The 15,085-nt window shown below is 43.3% G+C and overlaps 1 protein-coding gene across 3 annotated transcripts; it reads right to left on the bottom strand.

The window, feature by feature from the left end:
• Positions 1 to 3,098: 3,098 nt before the first annotated feature.
• Positions 3,099 to 13,981, bottom strand: LOC123077594 (ankyrin-1). Of its 3 annotated transcripts, XM_044499885.1 has the most exons (12): positions 13,727 to 13,979; positions 13,556 to 13,609; positions 12,269 to 12,448; positions 12,034 to 12,165; positions 11,759 to 11,898; positions 11,238 to 11,324; positions 9,161 to 9,313; positions 7,426 to 7,527; positions 6,360 to 6,527; positions 6,032 to 6,111; positions 5,611 to 5,686; positions 3,099 to 3,441 (listed from the first exon to the last, which is right to left on the bottom strand). In XM_044499885.1, the coding sequence occupies exons 1-11, from the start codon at positions 13,776 to 13,778 to the stop codon at positions 5,638 to 5,640; spliced, it is 1,197 nt and encodes a 398-aa protein (XP_044355820.1). In that variant the 5' UTR covers positions 13,779 to 13,979; the 3' UTR covers positions 3,099 to 3,441; positions 5,611 to 5,637. The 3 variants fall into 3 exon arrangements, with proteins under 3 accessions (XP_044355820.1, XP_044355822.1, XP_044355821.1); XM_044499886.1 differs by lacking the exon at positions 3,099 to 3,441 and having other exon boundaries at positions 5,466 to 5,686; positions 12,269 to 12,358; positions 13,727 to 13,980; XM_044499887.1 differs by lacking the exons at positions 3,099 to 3,441; positions 7,426 to 7,527 and having other exon boundaries at positions 5,465 to 5,686; positions 13,727 to 13,981.
• Between the last annotated feature and the right edge of the window lie 1,104 nt (positions 13,982 to 15,085).

The following is a 15,085-nucleotide window of genomic DNA, read 5'->3' as shown; positions in this document are numbered from 1 at the left end:
TTTCTCCCGGCTCCGCGCCAATTTCTGGCGCCGTTACCCGAAAGGGATTGACAACCCCTTTAACACGTCGGGTTGTGAGGTGTTGTTATTTGTGTGCAAGGATTGTTTACGTTGTGTTGCTTGGTTCGATAACCTTGGTTTCATATCTGAGGGAAATACCTACCGCCGCTGTGCTGCATCATCCCTTCCTCTTTGGGGAAATACTGACGTAGCTTCAAGCGACATGATGTACCTTGAATATTTCATCACATATAGCTTCCCATTGTGCACGAGCCTCACACATGTCGGTGAGACGTGTCCGCCACGTGTGCCGATTGACATCATTTGGGGTCTATGTAGGATAATTTACCTTAGCCTTGTCACTTTTCTGAACGATGCCATAAAGCCAACTAGGTCATGGGAGCACTATAAACATGCTCCAGATTTCCCGGACAAAAGAAAGAGGGTTTACACCAGCGCCGCCATATGGGTGGTTAAGTCCCTTTGAAACACCGCAATGTCAACACCAAAAGTTTTAAAATTGTTATAATCGTGATTTTACCCTTCGCGCATGTATGCATGATTGTAGGATTTCTTTACTCGCCTTGAGGGTGAGTAGGATCGCGCAAATGTGGTCATGAGGAACATTGCCAAGAAACTTGTCCACAGCATGCACTATGAGGAGCACGTCCGATTAGTGGTCAAGCATGAAGAGGAATATCTCAAACTCGGGATTGAAAAAAAGGATGCTCGAAAGAAGCATCTTTCACATGACAAATACTTCAAGGCAAGTGACAGTTGCATATTATTCCCTACATGGCCGCAACTTAGCTTCCTTTCCTAGATGCTTTTTCTTTACTTAGGTGGTTCCTCGGTGATGTGCCAACCAATTTCTGTGCTAGGATAAGATTATCGAAAAGTGGACAGATCCAACATGCCAGGTTGAACACGAGGTAATAGCGACTCGGCCCTCATTTCTTTTCATCAAGATCTACTTCATGCGTGAGTGCGCCCTTCATTGTTTTGACCGCTTTCTTTTACAGAAAATAGCTAATAGCAGCATAATCTCTTACTTTACGGCATGGAGCTCGAAACGTACCAAAAAGGACAAGGACCCCCCCCCCCTCCCCTGGAGAATGACTGGATCATCCCTAATGCCCGGTTAAAGGGGACTCCAATACAAGGAGATGTACGAGGACCAGGTTGATCCCCACGTGGGGGACTTTGGCCCTAAGGTGGCTACTGTCGTGCGCGGGAGGGGGGTAGGCCGGGTGGCCGGATGGGAGTTTACGTTGCTTTCATCATAACCTCCAGCTTCCCAAACTCTCCATGATCCGAGCTATGAGTACTAGCTCTAGTCCTATCATAGAGCCTTGCATACAACATTCCATGGTCATGTTTGAGAAAATTCAGGTCAGGTCTTCTTCATTGATCCTTCATGGTCTTGCATGTTTGCATTTCAACAGTGATGACATTGCATTGACATATTGCAGACTTGACTTGAAGAAAGGAAAATGCGAGAGGAGGCTTGGAGAGAACGAGATGAAGACCGGGCTAGGATGGAGGCACAAAATGTACAAATGAAGTTGTTACAAGTGATGGTGGAAAATCTTTGTGCTATCCAGGGCAAACTAGTGCAAGACTTGAACGTTGTGAGTTTTGTTTGAACCTTTCTATTACCATTTTCGTCCTTACCATATGTATTCATCTTATTGTCCCAAATGCTTATAGTTCAATTCATCATAAGCATCGAACAATGTGCCGGTAGTTGCACTTGGAGTTGGGCAAGCAAAGCCAAATGGTGGCTCCCGATGTTGCCACTCTGATATCCAAAATCATGTGAACTTCAAGTTATGTTGATGAACTTCTTGCTTGTTGACTTCATATGCTTGTACTCTTCCATGTGTGTGTGCTTGAGAACTTGTGCTTGTGTGCGTGAGAACATATATTGCCTCTGTGTCGTGGAATGGTGACTTGGCTATGATGTTGCACCTTTTGTGATATGTGGGATGTGATATAATTGCTATAATATGTGAAATACTATTGCTCTATATGATTTGTTGCAGGGATGATTAGCAACCGAATTAAAGAAATACTAGAAACAAATTTGCCGAGGGCACCACTCAAAAAAGATAACGATGCCAAGTATACCTCTCGACAAAGGTGACTGAACTGGTGCAATTTGGCCAGCTACCCGAGAGTAGAATACAGGCTCTCAGAAAAAGAACATGTGGCATGAACTGGGCGCCCCTGCTCGGAGGTTCGCCGAGAGGAACAGTTAGCAAACCAAAACGACACGACAAACTTTGGTGTGTCGGCAAAGATCCTTCTGTGGCCGAGAACAAAGGCTCTCAGCAAGAGGCGGCACTTGGCATCGCTTCTTGGTTCGCCATCAACACAGTACTTGACATCGACAGGCTCTCCGCATACGTTGCGGGTCTCGTTATCAGACACATGGCCACGTGGCTCCCTCCTATTCATTGGAGTTTGCCGAATGTCATGCCGCAAGCTCTCAGCATAAAGGCACACCATGGGACCTGTTGTCAGACGTGTTGCCACATGTCGTCCTCCTGGGAGTTCATGTTTGTTGAGTTTATTGCTTTGACTCCCAACAAAGGGTGTGCCACATGGCAAGCGCCGTCTTCGTCCGAGTACCGTCAAGTCACTTTTTTGCTGCCGAGAGTTCCCTTTGGTTCTTGGCGACCTGTTTGCCAAGTTCCCGACAGACACGGCAAAGTTTTGTTTGCCTGAAGGGTGTACTTCGTATGCTGTTTGCTGAGAAGAATTCATTGTCGAGCTTTTCATGGGCTTCACCGAGTGTCTCAAGCACTCGACAAAGTCATGAGTTGCAGAAGTGTATGTGTTGGGTGCACGCTCCACTGCTGCTGCTGTTACCGAAAGGTGGAGAGTGAGAGAGCAGTCCGTTGAACTTAGCATGCGGCGGCATGGAGGTCTTCCTCCAGGGGATAGGGCGGCATACGTGCGTGCATGGGAGGAGGCGGCTCGAGAAGAACGTGCGTGTGTGAGCTTCACTGGCCGGATGAAAAAAAAAAAAAACCGGCCAAAGGTGGAACAGGGAACCTTACATATTTTTTGGTAGGAGAGAAGATACGTGAATGCACAACGTGTGTCTAGTTTAGGATGTAGCTTTGGAGTAAACATTTGCCAGTTCTAAGAGTTGGCCGTGGTACATTTGAAACACACAATGCAACCGAGACAACAGACAAAATGCAGCCGAAGCATGTTTTCTCCCTTTGTAAACGCATCTCAGCTCATTGTATCGTTGTCCTTTTTTCATTTGCGGGAAGGATAAATTTCATTGATCAAGAGGGTTCATTACCTTCAGCATTGCTCAGTGCCATAACAACATCCGGACCAGCTCTAAGCCACACAGCCGTGCGCTGGTGTATCGCTGCCCTTGTCAACCCACATCGTCGTCAGCTGCATCATTATTATCATCGACTGCAACAGGTAAAAAGATGAAATTAAGGCATGTGTTTCGTGCAGTAAAATAACACAAATGCAAAATTGTTTACTTGAATTTTACAGGGTCTAATTTTGTTTAAAATCAATCACGGAAGGAATGATCGAGATGGACAAAAGCGCCAAGGTCGCGAGCTGAGGAGGCAACCCTGTCAGCATCGCCCCTAGCTTTGTACTACAATGACTTTTGATGAATAGATCGAAAGAAAGAAGATCAGACGGTCCACCTCGTCCCAGATCAAGTTAAAGGGAACTCAACAGCCCGAATGCTGGTGCTTACTTTCATAACTCTACTAGTATAGTTAAGTTTACCGCCAACCACCCCGTTTAATGAATACTTATATAAGCCTGGTTGTGGCTAGGGTTCGAGCATTCTGCAATTCCCAGTTCTGCCGTCATTGCCAGAATTGAACACATAATAATATTTATATGAAATGCTCATATTCAACTGAATGTGCAAGAACTACTAGATATCAAAATCACCCCAGAAAATATGTACTTCTAGAAGAACCTGGCACATGAATATAATAAATCTAGCCAAAAGTAAAGGAACTGAATACGGCCAGTAAGATCCACGGGCCAGACAAGACTGATTCATACAAGCCGTGTTATTCGAGGTCCATCAGCCCTAAAGCTGGACCTGGCTTGTGCCTTCGACACCATCAGCTGGCCATTCTTATTCGAGGTCCTCCAACAGTACGGCTTTGGCCACCGCTTCCTGGAGTGGATCGCCATCCTACTCTCCTCGGCCAGCACAAAGGTGCTCATCAACGGAGAACCCCCCCCCCCCCCCCCATCTGGCACCGATGTGGCCTCCGCCAAGGCAATCTCGTGTCCCCGCAGCTGTTCGTCCTCGCCGTGGACACGCTCGGTCGCCTCCTCCGCCGTGCCACGGAGCTGGGCGTCCTACAGCGGCTGCACCCCCGGCGCCCGGTCTCCTCGGTCTCCCTCTACGTCGACGACGTGATCCTATTCTGCCATCCCACCGTCGGCGACATCACGGCCGTCAAGAGCATCCTGCTCCTCTTCGGCCGAGCTTCAGGCCTCCTCGTCAACTACGCCAAAAGCTCCGCCACCTTGATCCAATGCGCCGCTGACGACATCGCGCCCGCGGTCAACCTGCTGGGCTGCCCCCTCGCCGAGTTCCCGATCACATATTTGGGCATCCCCCTAACTCTGCATCGCCCCACGGCCGCACAGCTACAGCCCGTCGTCGACAAAACGGCCGGCATGCTACCCACCTGGAAGGCGCATCTCATGAACAAAGTCGGCCGCCTCGCGTTCGTCAAGGCCATCCTCAGCGCAATCCCGATTCACCAGCTACTTGCTCTTGCGCCCCCCAAGAAGACCATCCGGGCACTCGAGAAAATTCAGCGAGGCTTCTTGTGGGCTGGACGCGCGGAGGCAAACGGAGGCCACTGCCATGTCAACTGGCAACGCGTCGCTAGGCCGCTCCCGCTCGGTGGCCTCGGCGTGCGCGACCTTGGCCGTACCAGCCTCGCGCTCCGCACCCGCTGGTTGTGGTTCAGCCGCACGGACAGCACCAGAGCATGGGCCGGCCTCGACCTGCAGTTCACCGCCGAGGAGCGTGCCTTCTTCTTCGCATCTACCACCATGCAACTCGGGAACGGCACGGAGGCTCTATTCTGGGAAGATCGATGGATTGGCGGGCGTTCTGTTTGCGAGATTGCGCCGCTCCTCTACGCCTGCATTCCCAAGCGCCGCCGCAAGCTCAGGACCGTTGCCGATGGACTCCAGGCCAACCAATGGGCACGGGACATACACGGCACGATCGGCATACAACGATTGCGTCTTCAACAGAGGTCAACCCTCGACGTCCGACCTGCTCACGAAGATCAAAGATGAGGCCGCCCTTTGGGCCAGAGCCGGCGCCCTAGGGCTTCGTGCCATCTTGCCGCAAACCTGGGACGTGCACTGATGTGCCCCCAGGCACTGTAATTCCCTCCTAGGAGGATTGTAACCGAGACTTCCTTCCTTTCCAAAGCAATGAAATGCAAGCCCTTCTTGCGTTTTCCCGGAAAAAAAAAAGGAGTCTGAAGACGTAGCTCCACATGAATGAGAGTTTTGGTTCCTAGCAGAACATAAGGATTGGAAGGTCCTGCTTGCTCTAGTTTAGTGAAAACTGACACATGTTGCATCCCCGGAGTCGGTGTCTCACTGCTCGCCTTTGCCCGGAGGGTTCTTCATGAGTTCCCTAGCCTTCCTGCATGAATTCATGAAACGTCAGCTAAAAAGGTCCTCAACATGCAGCCAATAACTACATGATTATCTGTTCTGAAAAAAAAACTATATGATTCCTCTTTCTGGGGATAACACCATAGGTCCCTAAAAATTACTGATGGCACTTCACAAAAGAGCTTCTCATCATCACTGTTTAAGAGATGAGAAGCAGAAGCAGAGTTTACCAAAGTAAAAAAAACATGGAAAGAATTGCACCAGTAGCACATAACTGCTTCTCACAACAGTAGAAGTATTTTCCCAACCTAAAACCATACTAGCACTCGGAAGACACTCAAAAGAGATAAGCAATGTAAGAAAGTGGGCTTACCGTAGTTCACCCTCGATTTCGGCATTCCCAGGATCCAAATTTTGTGCGTCCAAGAGAGCATCACAGGCTTGTTTATACTCCTGGGTGCAGAGCAAATCAAAGAGCGTGACCAAACTGCAATATCAATATGAATTATGAAATACTCCCTCCGTTCATAAATATAAGATGTTCTAATTTTTTTCTGAATCGGATGTATATAGACATGTTTTAGTGTGTTTGTTTACTCATTTCAGTCAGTATGTAATACATGTTGAAATATCCAAAACATCTTATATTTGTGAACGGAGGGAGTAGGTCAGCCGTGAACACACTGGCAAGCTAGACGTACCTTGAGTAGCATGTGAGCTGCACCTTGATGGTAGCAAGCTTTTGCCCAATCAGGTCGCAGCATTCTGCACATGAGAGCATCTGACAAAGCACCTTCACCATCATCCATGAGCAGTTTACAAAGACTCCTGTTTGCATACAGTGTTGCACTCTCTGCATGCTCTATTGCCTACACTCAAAATAAGAGGTCATGCAAATATTATTCTCAACTTAAAACGATAACATGCAAAAGTTTTATTTTAATGGTCGTTATGGGCTTCACACATGCTAACAGCTAGAAACTGTCTAAAATTACTACTCACTCAGTAAGACATTAATACCACAGAAGATGGAACACATTCTCTTACTAGACAGATTGGCTTGTTGTACGATCAATCTGGATAGAGCTAAATCATTTGATACACTATCGTGAACTTCTTACTGATTATGGGGATGTAAGACAACAGCGAAGTTTGATGATGGAATCTTCTTTCAATCTGCCCCAAATTGTAAGATGCATGTATTTTAGCACATTCTCAATATACTGGCTTCAGATCATAACCATTTTGTATTGCCCTTGGTTAGATCATCATAATTTTAGTTGATCTATAATCAAATAGATGGTTCTCTCATGAAATCATTGTGTCCCAGTCCCACTGATAGTTACTCCTTCCAGTACACAAAAAAGGGACGTCCTGTGTCAAACTTTGATGAACACCATTAAAAAAACTTTGACCAACAATACTGTTTAAAATATTCAAATTGGGTTGAAAATCATGTGCATAGATTTGTGTAGAGAAGTATTGTCAGAATATTATAATTTTTAAGGCAGTTGTACATACCATCGCAACAGAATTAGTAATCAAAATTTTATTTTCAAGACCATGTCAATGCATCCCCTAAAAAAAGACCATGTCAATGCATCCCCTAAAAAAAGACCATGTCAATGTACAAAACATCAATTTTTTCAGGAATTAGAGGGAATATTAATTATTTTTGCCAATCAAAGTTTCATATTTAATATTAGGAAAGGAGTTAGATATCTTCAACTGGTTCCCTGTATTATAAACATAATGCAAGAGGTGTACCAAATCATAGAACTTTGTTGCCATCTTATAGTCCTTCTGCTTGAATGCCTTATCAGCATGTGACTTGAACAAACTTTTTCTTCTTTCAAGGTGCCGTTGCTCCTAGATAACAAATAAATGGAACATGAACTGAATATTTTGAATTTTGGAATAATCATCATTTAGTATGATTTTTTTACCAAAAAAACATGCAGCAACTTTGTGTTCAACATTCTTCTTAGTTTGTATATCGGTGGCCTTTAATTTACCATCGAGTGTTGTCACTAAAGTTAGAACAATGTCAGTCTACCTAGATGGCAAGCATTCTAGTAGGAAACATGGGATAATAACACAATGTCAGTCTACCTAGATGGCAAGCATTCTAGTAGGAAGCATTCTAGTAGGGAACATCGGCGGAGATCAAGGTGTTTCTTCTTTCACGAAAACAATCAAGTTGAAATCATTATGTCCTTGTTAGTTAGGTACGTCATGGGATAATAACACAACAACAAAGCCTTTAGTCCCAAACAAGTCAGGGCAGGCTAGAGGTGAAACTCATGGTTCTGGCACGTGGATGGCTAACTTCCATGCACCCCTGTCCATAGTTAATTCATTGGTGATATTCCAGTCCTTCAGATCTCTTTTTACGGACCCCTCCCATGTCAAGTTTGGACTACCCCGACCTCTCTTCACATTAAATATATACATCAAATACAGAACTTGCCCAGGCAACAACTAGCCATAAGATAAACGAGTGCAACATAGAACTAGTATGTCAGTTACTAAAATATGTTGAAAACTTCTAAAATATACTACTCTTTGACATTTTTACCAAGATACTAATGAATACAACACACCCTGAACATGATGCTGGTGACTTCACAACTGTGGTATGAGATTCATGATTATGAGCCTAGTCCAAGCATTCCTGTACCAGCAAGCATTTAACTATTCTACAGCATTACAGATTTTCTTAATACTCGACACGGAGATAATTAAGTTTACAACAGTTCACATAAATATAACCAGAGTAGAATCTACATGTAAATATCAGTACAGCAGATGCCTTATCTTAGGAGTCGATCTTATCAGGTGTAACCGTGTAAGTTGTTTGTACTTTTCAACCTAGGAACCAAAGGACTCTTTTACTCAATGATTTGTACTCCCTCTGTAAACTAATATGAGACCTTTTAGATCACTAAAGTAGTGATCTAAAAGGTCTCATATTAGTTTACAGAGGGAGTACTAATTATCCATCACGAAAACCAGATTTTGTTAGGATTTGCTACTCATTACCATCCAGAGTTTTTCATATTATGTTCTGTTACCAAATTGATAGTGGACAATAAATATGGTTCATGATGTCTATTGGTGAGCAGCCCTGTTGTTAGATTAAAGTTGGTAGTTTGTTCCATAGTTCAAAAAGGCGCGCCTAGGCTCTAGGCGATAGCAAAACACCTAACGCTTAATGTGCCATAATTGTGCTTAAGCATGCACTTTGGTCAGAATAACGCAAGGCACTGGTAAAACGCACAATTAATGCATAGCGCATTTTTTAACTTTGGTTTGTTCTCAGATAGTCAGTACCAACAACTTATTTTTTTTAATGATTTTCTCTTGAAGTGCAATGCATAAAGTAATCATAGCTTACAACAACACTAATGTACAAATTGAATAATGTAGCACAAAAATATGATGGATTAGCTTTCAAATAATATTCAGTGCGCAGGCAGCATAAGAACAGAAAATAACATACAATTGGCTTCTTTTCTTCAATTTTTGCATGAGAAATTACTCCTTCAATACTCCAGTTTGGGACATTTGGAATTGGAGAAGTCACAGGAAACAACATTTCAACCTCTTCCATGCAATCGCGTATCGCAGCAAGCTCTACTGGCAACCTACCCAACTGGACAACAAAAGGAAAAATAACATTTTGTCAAACAATTAACGGCTCCATTCAAGAAGAAAACCATAGAGATTATAACAGAAGAACCTGATCATTACATAACGTATAATCAATGAAGAAAATTATAATATTGTCAGAAAGAACCAGAGTCACAGTAATTATCAAATGTTTTAACAACACGAATTAGGATGAAGAACCATATCAGTTAAGCTAAAAATGTCAATTTATTTCAGTTGTTATTGCATGAGTACATTGGAGAAATACTGATACCCAGAATGGTACATACTGCTATTTCATTATCTCATCAACTCCGTCAACTGTTTAGAATAATAGCAAAAGAACATGAACATTACGTGATGTACAGCCGACATAGAAAATAATAACATCATGAGAAAGAACCAGGATCTGCGTAATATTTTTATCAGGTGCTTCAACAAGGATTTACTCAGCAAGCATTCACAAGTTTGCTTAGCAACTCAAACTGCTAGCCCACAAGGTTTCCAAGAGAGGCATTTCAGAAAAAGTTGAGGCTGAGACACCACAACAGTTTTTATGTAGGAATCAGTGCCCATAATATCATTCCTACTTATAAAGGTTGGAGTTGGTGGTGATCTCACACGTGGGACCATACAAATAAACAATGCACTTCTACCCACATGTGAGACTAGCAACCTTCCAAAAGATATAATAAACAAATATTACTTCTACTCGGTGAAAGACGTACCCAAATAAACAAATACACTGCTACCGCAATATGAGAACAACACTCTCATAAAAACATAGATTATAAATGCATATGACTCCAATTCAAATCATGTTCTTGATTTCAATTTCTCTGCCCAACAAATTCTTCATGTTCTATAGCATAGCAGAAGACATCACACATTGCAATTTCAACGTGGTCATAGACGTTGTCCTCCTACCAAATCCACGACCTTATGCGTTCAAATTACTCATGCCCATTGTCCTAAATTTAAATTGTTACCTCATTGTAACTCTTGCAAAGAACCTACAATGGTCGCTTAAAAATCATCAATGACTACAACATGACATTTCGTTCTATTTGCGTTCTCTTTTTAATAATAAACCATGCAGTAGCAGTGAGACACCATCATCTTTTGATGATCTCCTAGGCCAGTAGTATCTCATCGTCTTTTTATGGTTCCATAGCAACGCACGGGCATTGTGCTAGTATAGACAAAAATAGTAGCTGCAGACATGAATTCTTTTTAGTTGGTCCGTTGAGTGATGGTGGCATTGATATAAGTAGCTTAAAAGAGTGAAAACAGAATGCCAACGGGACAAAGAACATCAATAAGCTAAGAAATATCAATTTATTCTAGTGCTACCCAGAATAGTACATAATGAGATCTCAGTATCTCATCGACTGTTAAATTAAGCACCGATATGACCTTCCAAAAAGGAAAAAATATTGATAAATGGGTACTTATTGGATACATAACCCTTTTTAGAATAACAAGAATAGGCATGTTACTTCATAGGAATGATCAACAGAAAATGTTACGCCTGTTGATGTAACCATTCAGAATCGGGCTGCATCCCAGTGGTGGATGTGCGGTGAGTGACCCGCCCACCAGAGTTCGATCCCCGTGAGGCAAATTAATATCTCAAGAGGAGCCCTCATAGGTCTTTTATTAATTATAAAGACTCCCAGAAGGCCAGAATGAACAACTTTAATACACACAAGTGTGATTCCCATAAGCATAGTCAATGACACTAAGTAACCTAAACCAATCGCTAAACAGGTCCCTACATTATAATAAGAGCACCAGCCTGTGAAATGGATTGCGCAATCAAATGTTCATGGTGATATCTCCATGTACATCAACATATAAGCATGCAGAGATGGTAGAGTAAGCAAAATCACAACATATCATGGAAAAGTAGTCCACAGAATACTCACCTTAATGAGTAGCTTCATGCACTTCAATGAACGGTAAACAAGAGCACTCATAAGGGGACTGTTAGCACCGCTGATAATGATGCTAGGCTGAAAGCATGGTATTGTCTTATTAATATAAGATAATAAACAAAGGTGGCATGATAAATTCAATAGTTACTTTTGAGATGAACAAATATATGATAATTAAAAAGCATGTCATCTTATAATCGACTGGTGTGTCTGGTGGTTCAGGGGATCAGATAGTCAGTGGATCATTCAATCGTAATCCTGACCTATCACGCTTGATTAGTTTGAGGATTCGAATGGATTTGTCCATTAAATCAATCACACTTCAATCTCCATTGAGTGTCCCTAAAAAATGATTTTGTACTACAATATCCAAGTATGCATCAACCAAAGCAACGAAAACATACCCAGGTTAAGACATTTTGTCCACGTCATATAACTAGTTCACGAACAAAAAATTATCTGTCCAAATTAGCCGTAATCAAGAGAAATAAGAAATAGTGGAGGCCATATACATTTGCATGGTGGTCCAACAAAATCTTCACTGTCTTATCCTGCTCATTTATAGCAGCCATATAGAGTGGTGTTCCATGGCCACAGTCTATGTCAACAGGCACTCCTTTTGACAGGAGGAACTCTGTCACCTTGCAGCATCCTGTGGTGAATGGAATGATTCTGTAAGTCGCGTGGGCACAAGCATTGAACAAACGAGTGCAGTAGAGTAAATAATTACAAGTACAATGACCAGATTGCAGAAATTAAGTGTGAGGGTGTGTGACAGGGGGAGTACCTATACACACAGCATGGTGGAGAACTGTCCGTCCTTTGTTAAGTCCTTTCACGAGATCACCACCATGATCAAGAAAATACTTGACAGTAGAAACATGACCAGACTGAGCAGACAACATAAATGGAGTCGCACCTGTAACAAAAAGCACACGTCAGTGCAACCGTAGATATCATACTGGCAAACATTGACATGGTAGCCACCAATTTTTTAAATGGAGAAAGGGATAGAGAAAGACCTTCAGCTACATCTCCACCCCCAGGAGCATTTACATCTCCTCCAAGCTCCTCCACTAGGTACCTGCAAACCTCCAAATGGCCTTCGCATGCTGCGAGATGCAACACATTACATCCGTTCGTGTTGATAGAAAAAATGGCCGACAGGTCGCCATTTCTTTTGGTAAGTTTCTTTACAATACCTTTCACAAAAGTAAACACGATCGGATTATAGAAGTGAGTAGACAAATTAACAAGTTATAAAACCAAAAGAAAAGAAGCAAACATGTTGAATGCACAAGAGCCTCTGGAAATCAAAGGGACCAATCTATCACATTGCTGGACAGAGTCATGCGGTGAAAATACTTGATAAGACACACTACACTGCAAATTAGGATGCAATGCACGATTGGAGCGCATCATCTTTAATTGTCACATCATCAAGAGACTGATCAGACCAGTTTATTTTAACTACGGTATCTAATTATGTGAGCATGGTGATCGGTCCTAAAATTACATGCCATGGCCCATGGCTGTCACTAGGAAAAATATTTTTGATTGAGTATGAGAAAACCTTTGACAAAGGTATAAGATAGGAAAGTCTTGTGAGTAAAACATTAAGAGAAGTACAGAATATTTTTGTACGACAACTTCAGCAAACTATACTGAAACTCTGGAGGGCAACGCACAATAACTCTACACTTACGGACAACATGACACAGAAATCACCTACGGACTCTTCTCCACCAATCTCTTCCCACCCCTGATTTTCAGTGCGGGTCCCATCCCCTCCTGATTTCCAATCAATGTTTCGCAGCTCAGCCCGTAACTGTATTCAGTAGGAATTAGGGCGTAAGCGTAGCATTTCTCGGGCAACGCACACTGTAACTACTCCAAATAACTGACAGACACAACCAAATGGAGTCAGAAACAACGTCATACTTATCCTTAAAAAAAGACAAGGTCATACAGGCGGCCGATTCAGTGCTTCTGACGCAAATCTATCCGTTTCTTTTTACTAGATAGAAGGCCATCTGTGCTAACCCAATGCCCATGTTCTAAAATTACCAACAAATCAAGCGAAAATCTGACCAAATCAAGAAAAGCAGAGCATCAGTAGTGGAGCTTCATCATTAGTTGTTAAGCTAAATTTTTGAAGATTATCAAAGTTTAAGCAGAATTTGTCCTTTTGGTCCCCTCAACTCTGCTTTGCCCCTTCAACTCTGCGGACACAGCACACGCATGACATAACTAAGCAAGCGTCGGTCGCTAGACTAGAATCAAAGCGGAGAAGAGTAGAGTAGTAGTACGTTTGAGGCGGCCGAGGTTGCCGTCGAGGGCGGCCTTCATGAGAGCCTGCTCACCTGCACACGCGCGCGCGCGATCGCCGTTAGAAAACGCAGCCAGGGGTCAGAACTCAGAGAGAGGGGAACGAACTTGGGAGCAAATCGAGAGGGTCGGGAAGCGAAGGCTGGACGCACCGGTGCCGTCGTCCTCGACGGTGGGGCGGAGGTAGACAAACGGCGCCTCCATGGCCCAGTCCCGGCGGGGTGGAAGCTTCCCGGAGGCGGCGGCGACGAGACGGAGAACCCTGCGCCGCGGTTGGAGGGGTTTGCCCCTCCAATTTCAGCCTGCCGCTTTGGTTTGCCTCGTGAAATTTGGGGACGCTGCCGACGGCGTGGTGGACTGGATGAGCCCGGTGTTGGTGCACCGGAGCCGACCTGGTCCACCCAGACTACTTGTTCTCGGGAGAGGGTAGGCGAGTAGCGGGTGAGAGATTTCCTTGCGAGGGTGGATGCAGCGAGCCAATGTAGGGGTGACACGTCACACGTGTAGACCAAGGATGAGCCAAAAGCTGCAGCGCGGACTGCACCTCCCACGGAAATGGCAGATGGCACCCGAGCAATGGCCGGGCACCTCGAGCAAATCACATCCCTTGAATTTTGAATGAAGGGACCAGATCCAATGCAAAACAATCTTTAGACAGCGACGTGCTATGCAGTAACTTTCAAAAAAAGAATCCCTTAAAATATATAGCTGTATACAAGAACCTGACTCTAAATTTTCAAAGGAAAAAAAAACTGACTGCAAAATTATGCCCCTCTGTAAAATCTGAGTGGCTAAGAGAGGTCATGGAAGATAATAAGTCTTGCATGTCGGGGTAGTTGTAGTTAGAATTTTGTTTGACCAAACCTTGTAAAAAGAGCAGGGTGTTCTTATATTTCATCAAGATAAGGATACCGACCTTGTTTATCAGGTAATTTTGAGAGAGAAAAATCATATCATTTTTAGCACGCCAGCTGTTTCAAAATAATTGAAGCTTTAGTATTTTCTAAGTCATTTTTTTTAAGTTTGACTAAGTGTATAGAAAATTCCACAAAGATCTACGATATCAAATATATATAATATAAAAATATATTTCATATGGACAATCCTAAAACTTCAATTATTTTGAAACGGAAGGAATAGTTATTTTTTTTTTGCATGAAGCTTCAATCCTAGAACTTCAATTATGGTTGTGGGACCCACTCATGTGGGTCTAGGCCCTCTGGAAGCTTCCCGGTGAAAAATAATTTCTGCAATTTTTTTGTGATTTTTGGAGCTCCATAAAATCGGTTTTTCTGAAAGTCCAAAAACATGCAGAAAACATCAAACGACACTGAGAACTGGGTTAATGGTTAGTCTAGAAAAATAATAAAATTAATGCCAAAACTTTGCCAAAATGGTAAAAACAAAGCATGAAACAATTAAAAAAAACTGTATCACCTGCTGGAGGGAGACCCATGTGCTTGTCCACCAAACGAGTACTAGTAATGTGGTAGTCAAACGAGGCTTCAAGG

This window comes from Triticum aestivum, chromosome 3D (genome assembly GCF_018294505.1).
Source record: "Triticum aestivum cultivar Chinese Spring chromosome 3D, IWGSC CS RefSeq v2.1, whole genome shotgun sequence".
Lineage (NCBI taxonomy): Eukaryota > Viridiplantae > Streptophyta > Magnoliopsida > Poales > Poaceae > Triticum > Triticum aestivum.
This window is presented reverse-complemented; position numbering and strand designations above follow the sequence as displayed.

Bases quoted from the DNA above. Each gene is read 5' to 3' on its own strand.
- LOC123077594 (XM_044499885.1), bottom strand. From the start codon at position 13,778: ATGGAGGCGCCGTTTGTCTACCTCCGCCCCACCGTCGAGGACGACGGC. The intron at 11,899-12,033 runs GTACTCCCCCTG...CATTCACCACAG, and splicing joins CCACCATGCTGTGTGTATAG to GATGCTGCAAGGTGACAGAG. The intron at 6,528-7,425 runs GTACACCTCTTG...TTTTGAGTGTAG, and splicing joins CAACAAAGTTCTATGATTTG to GCAATAGAGCATGCAGAGAG.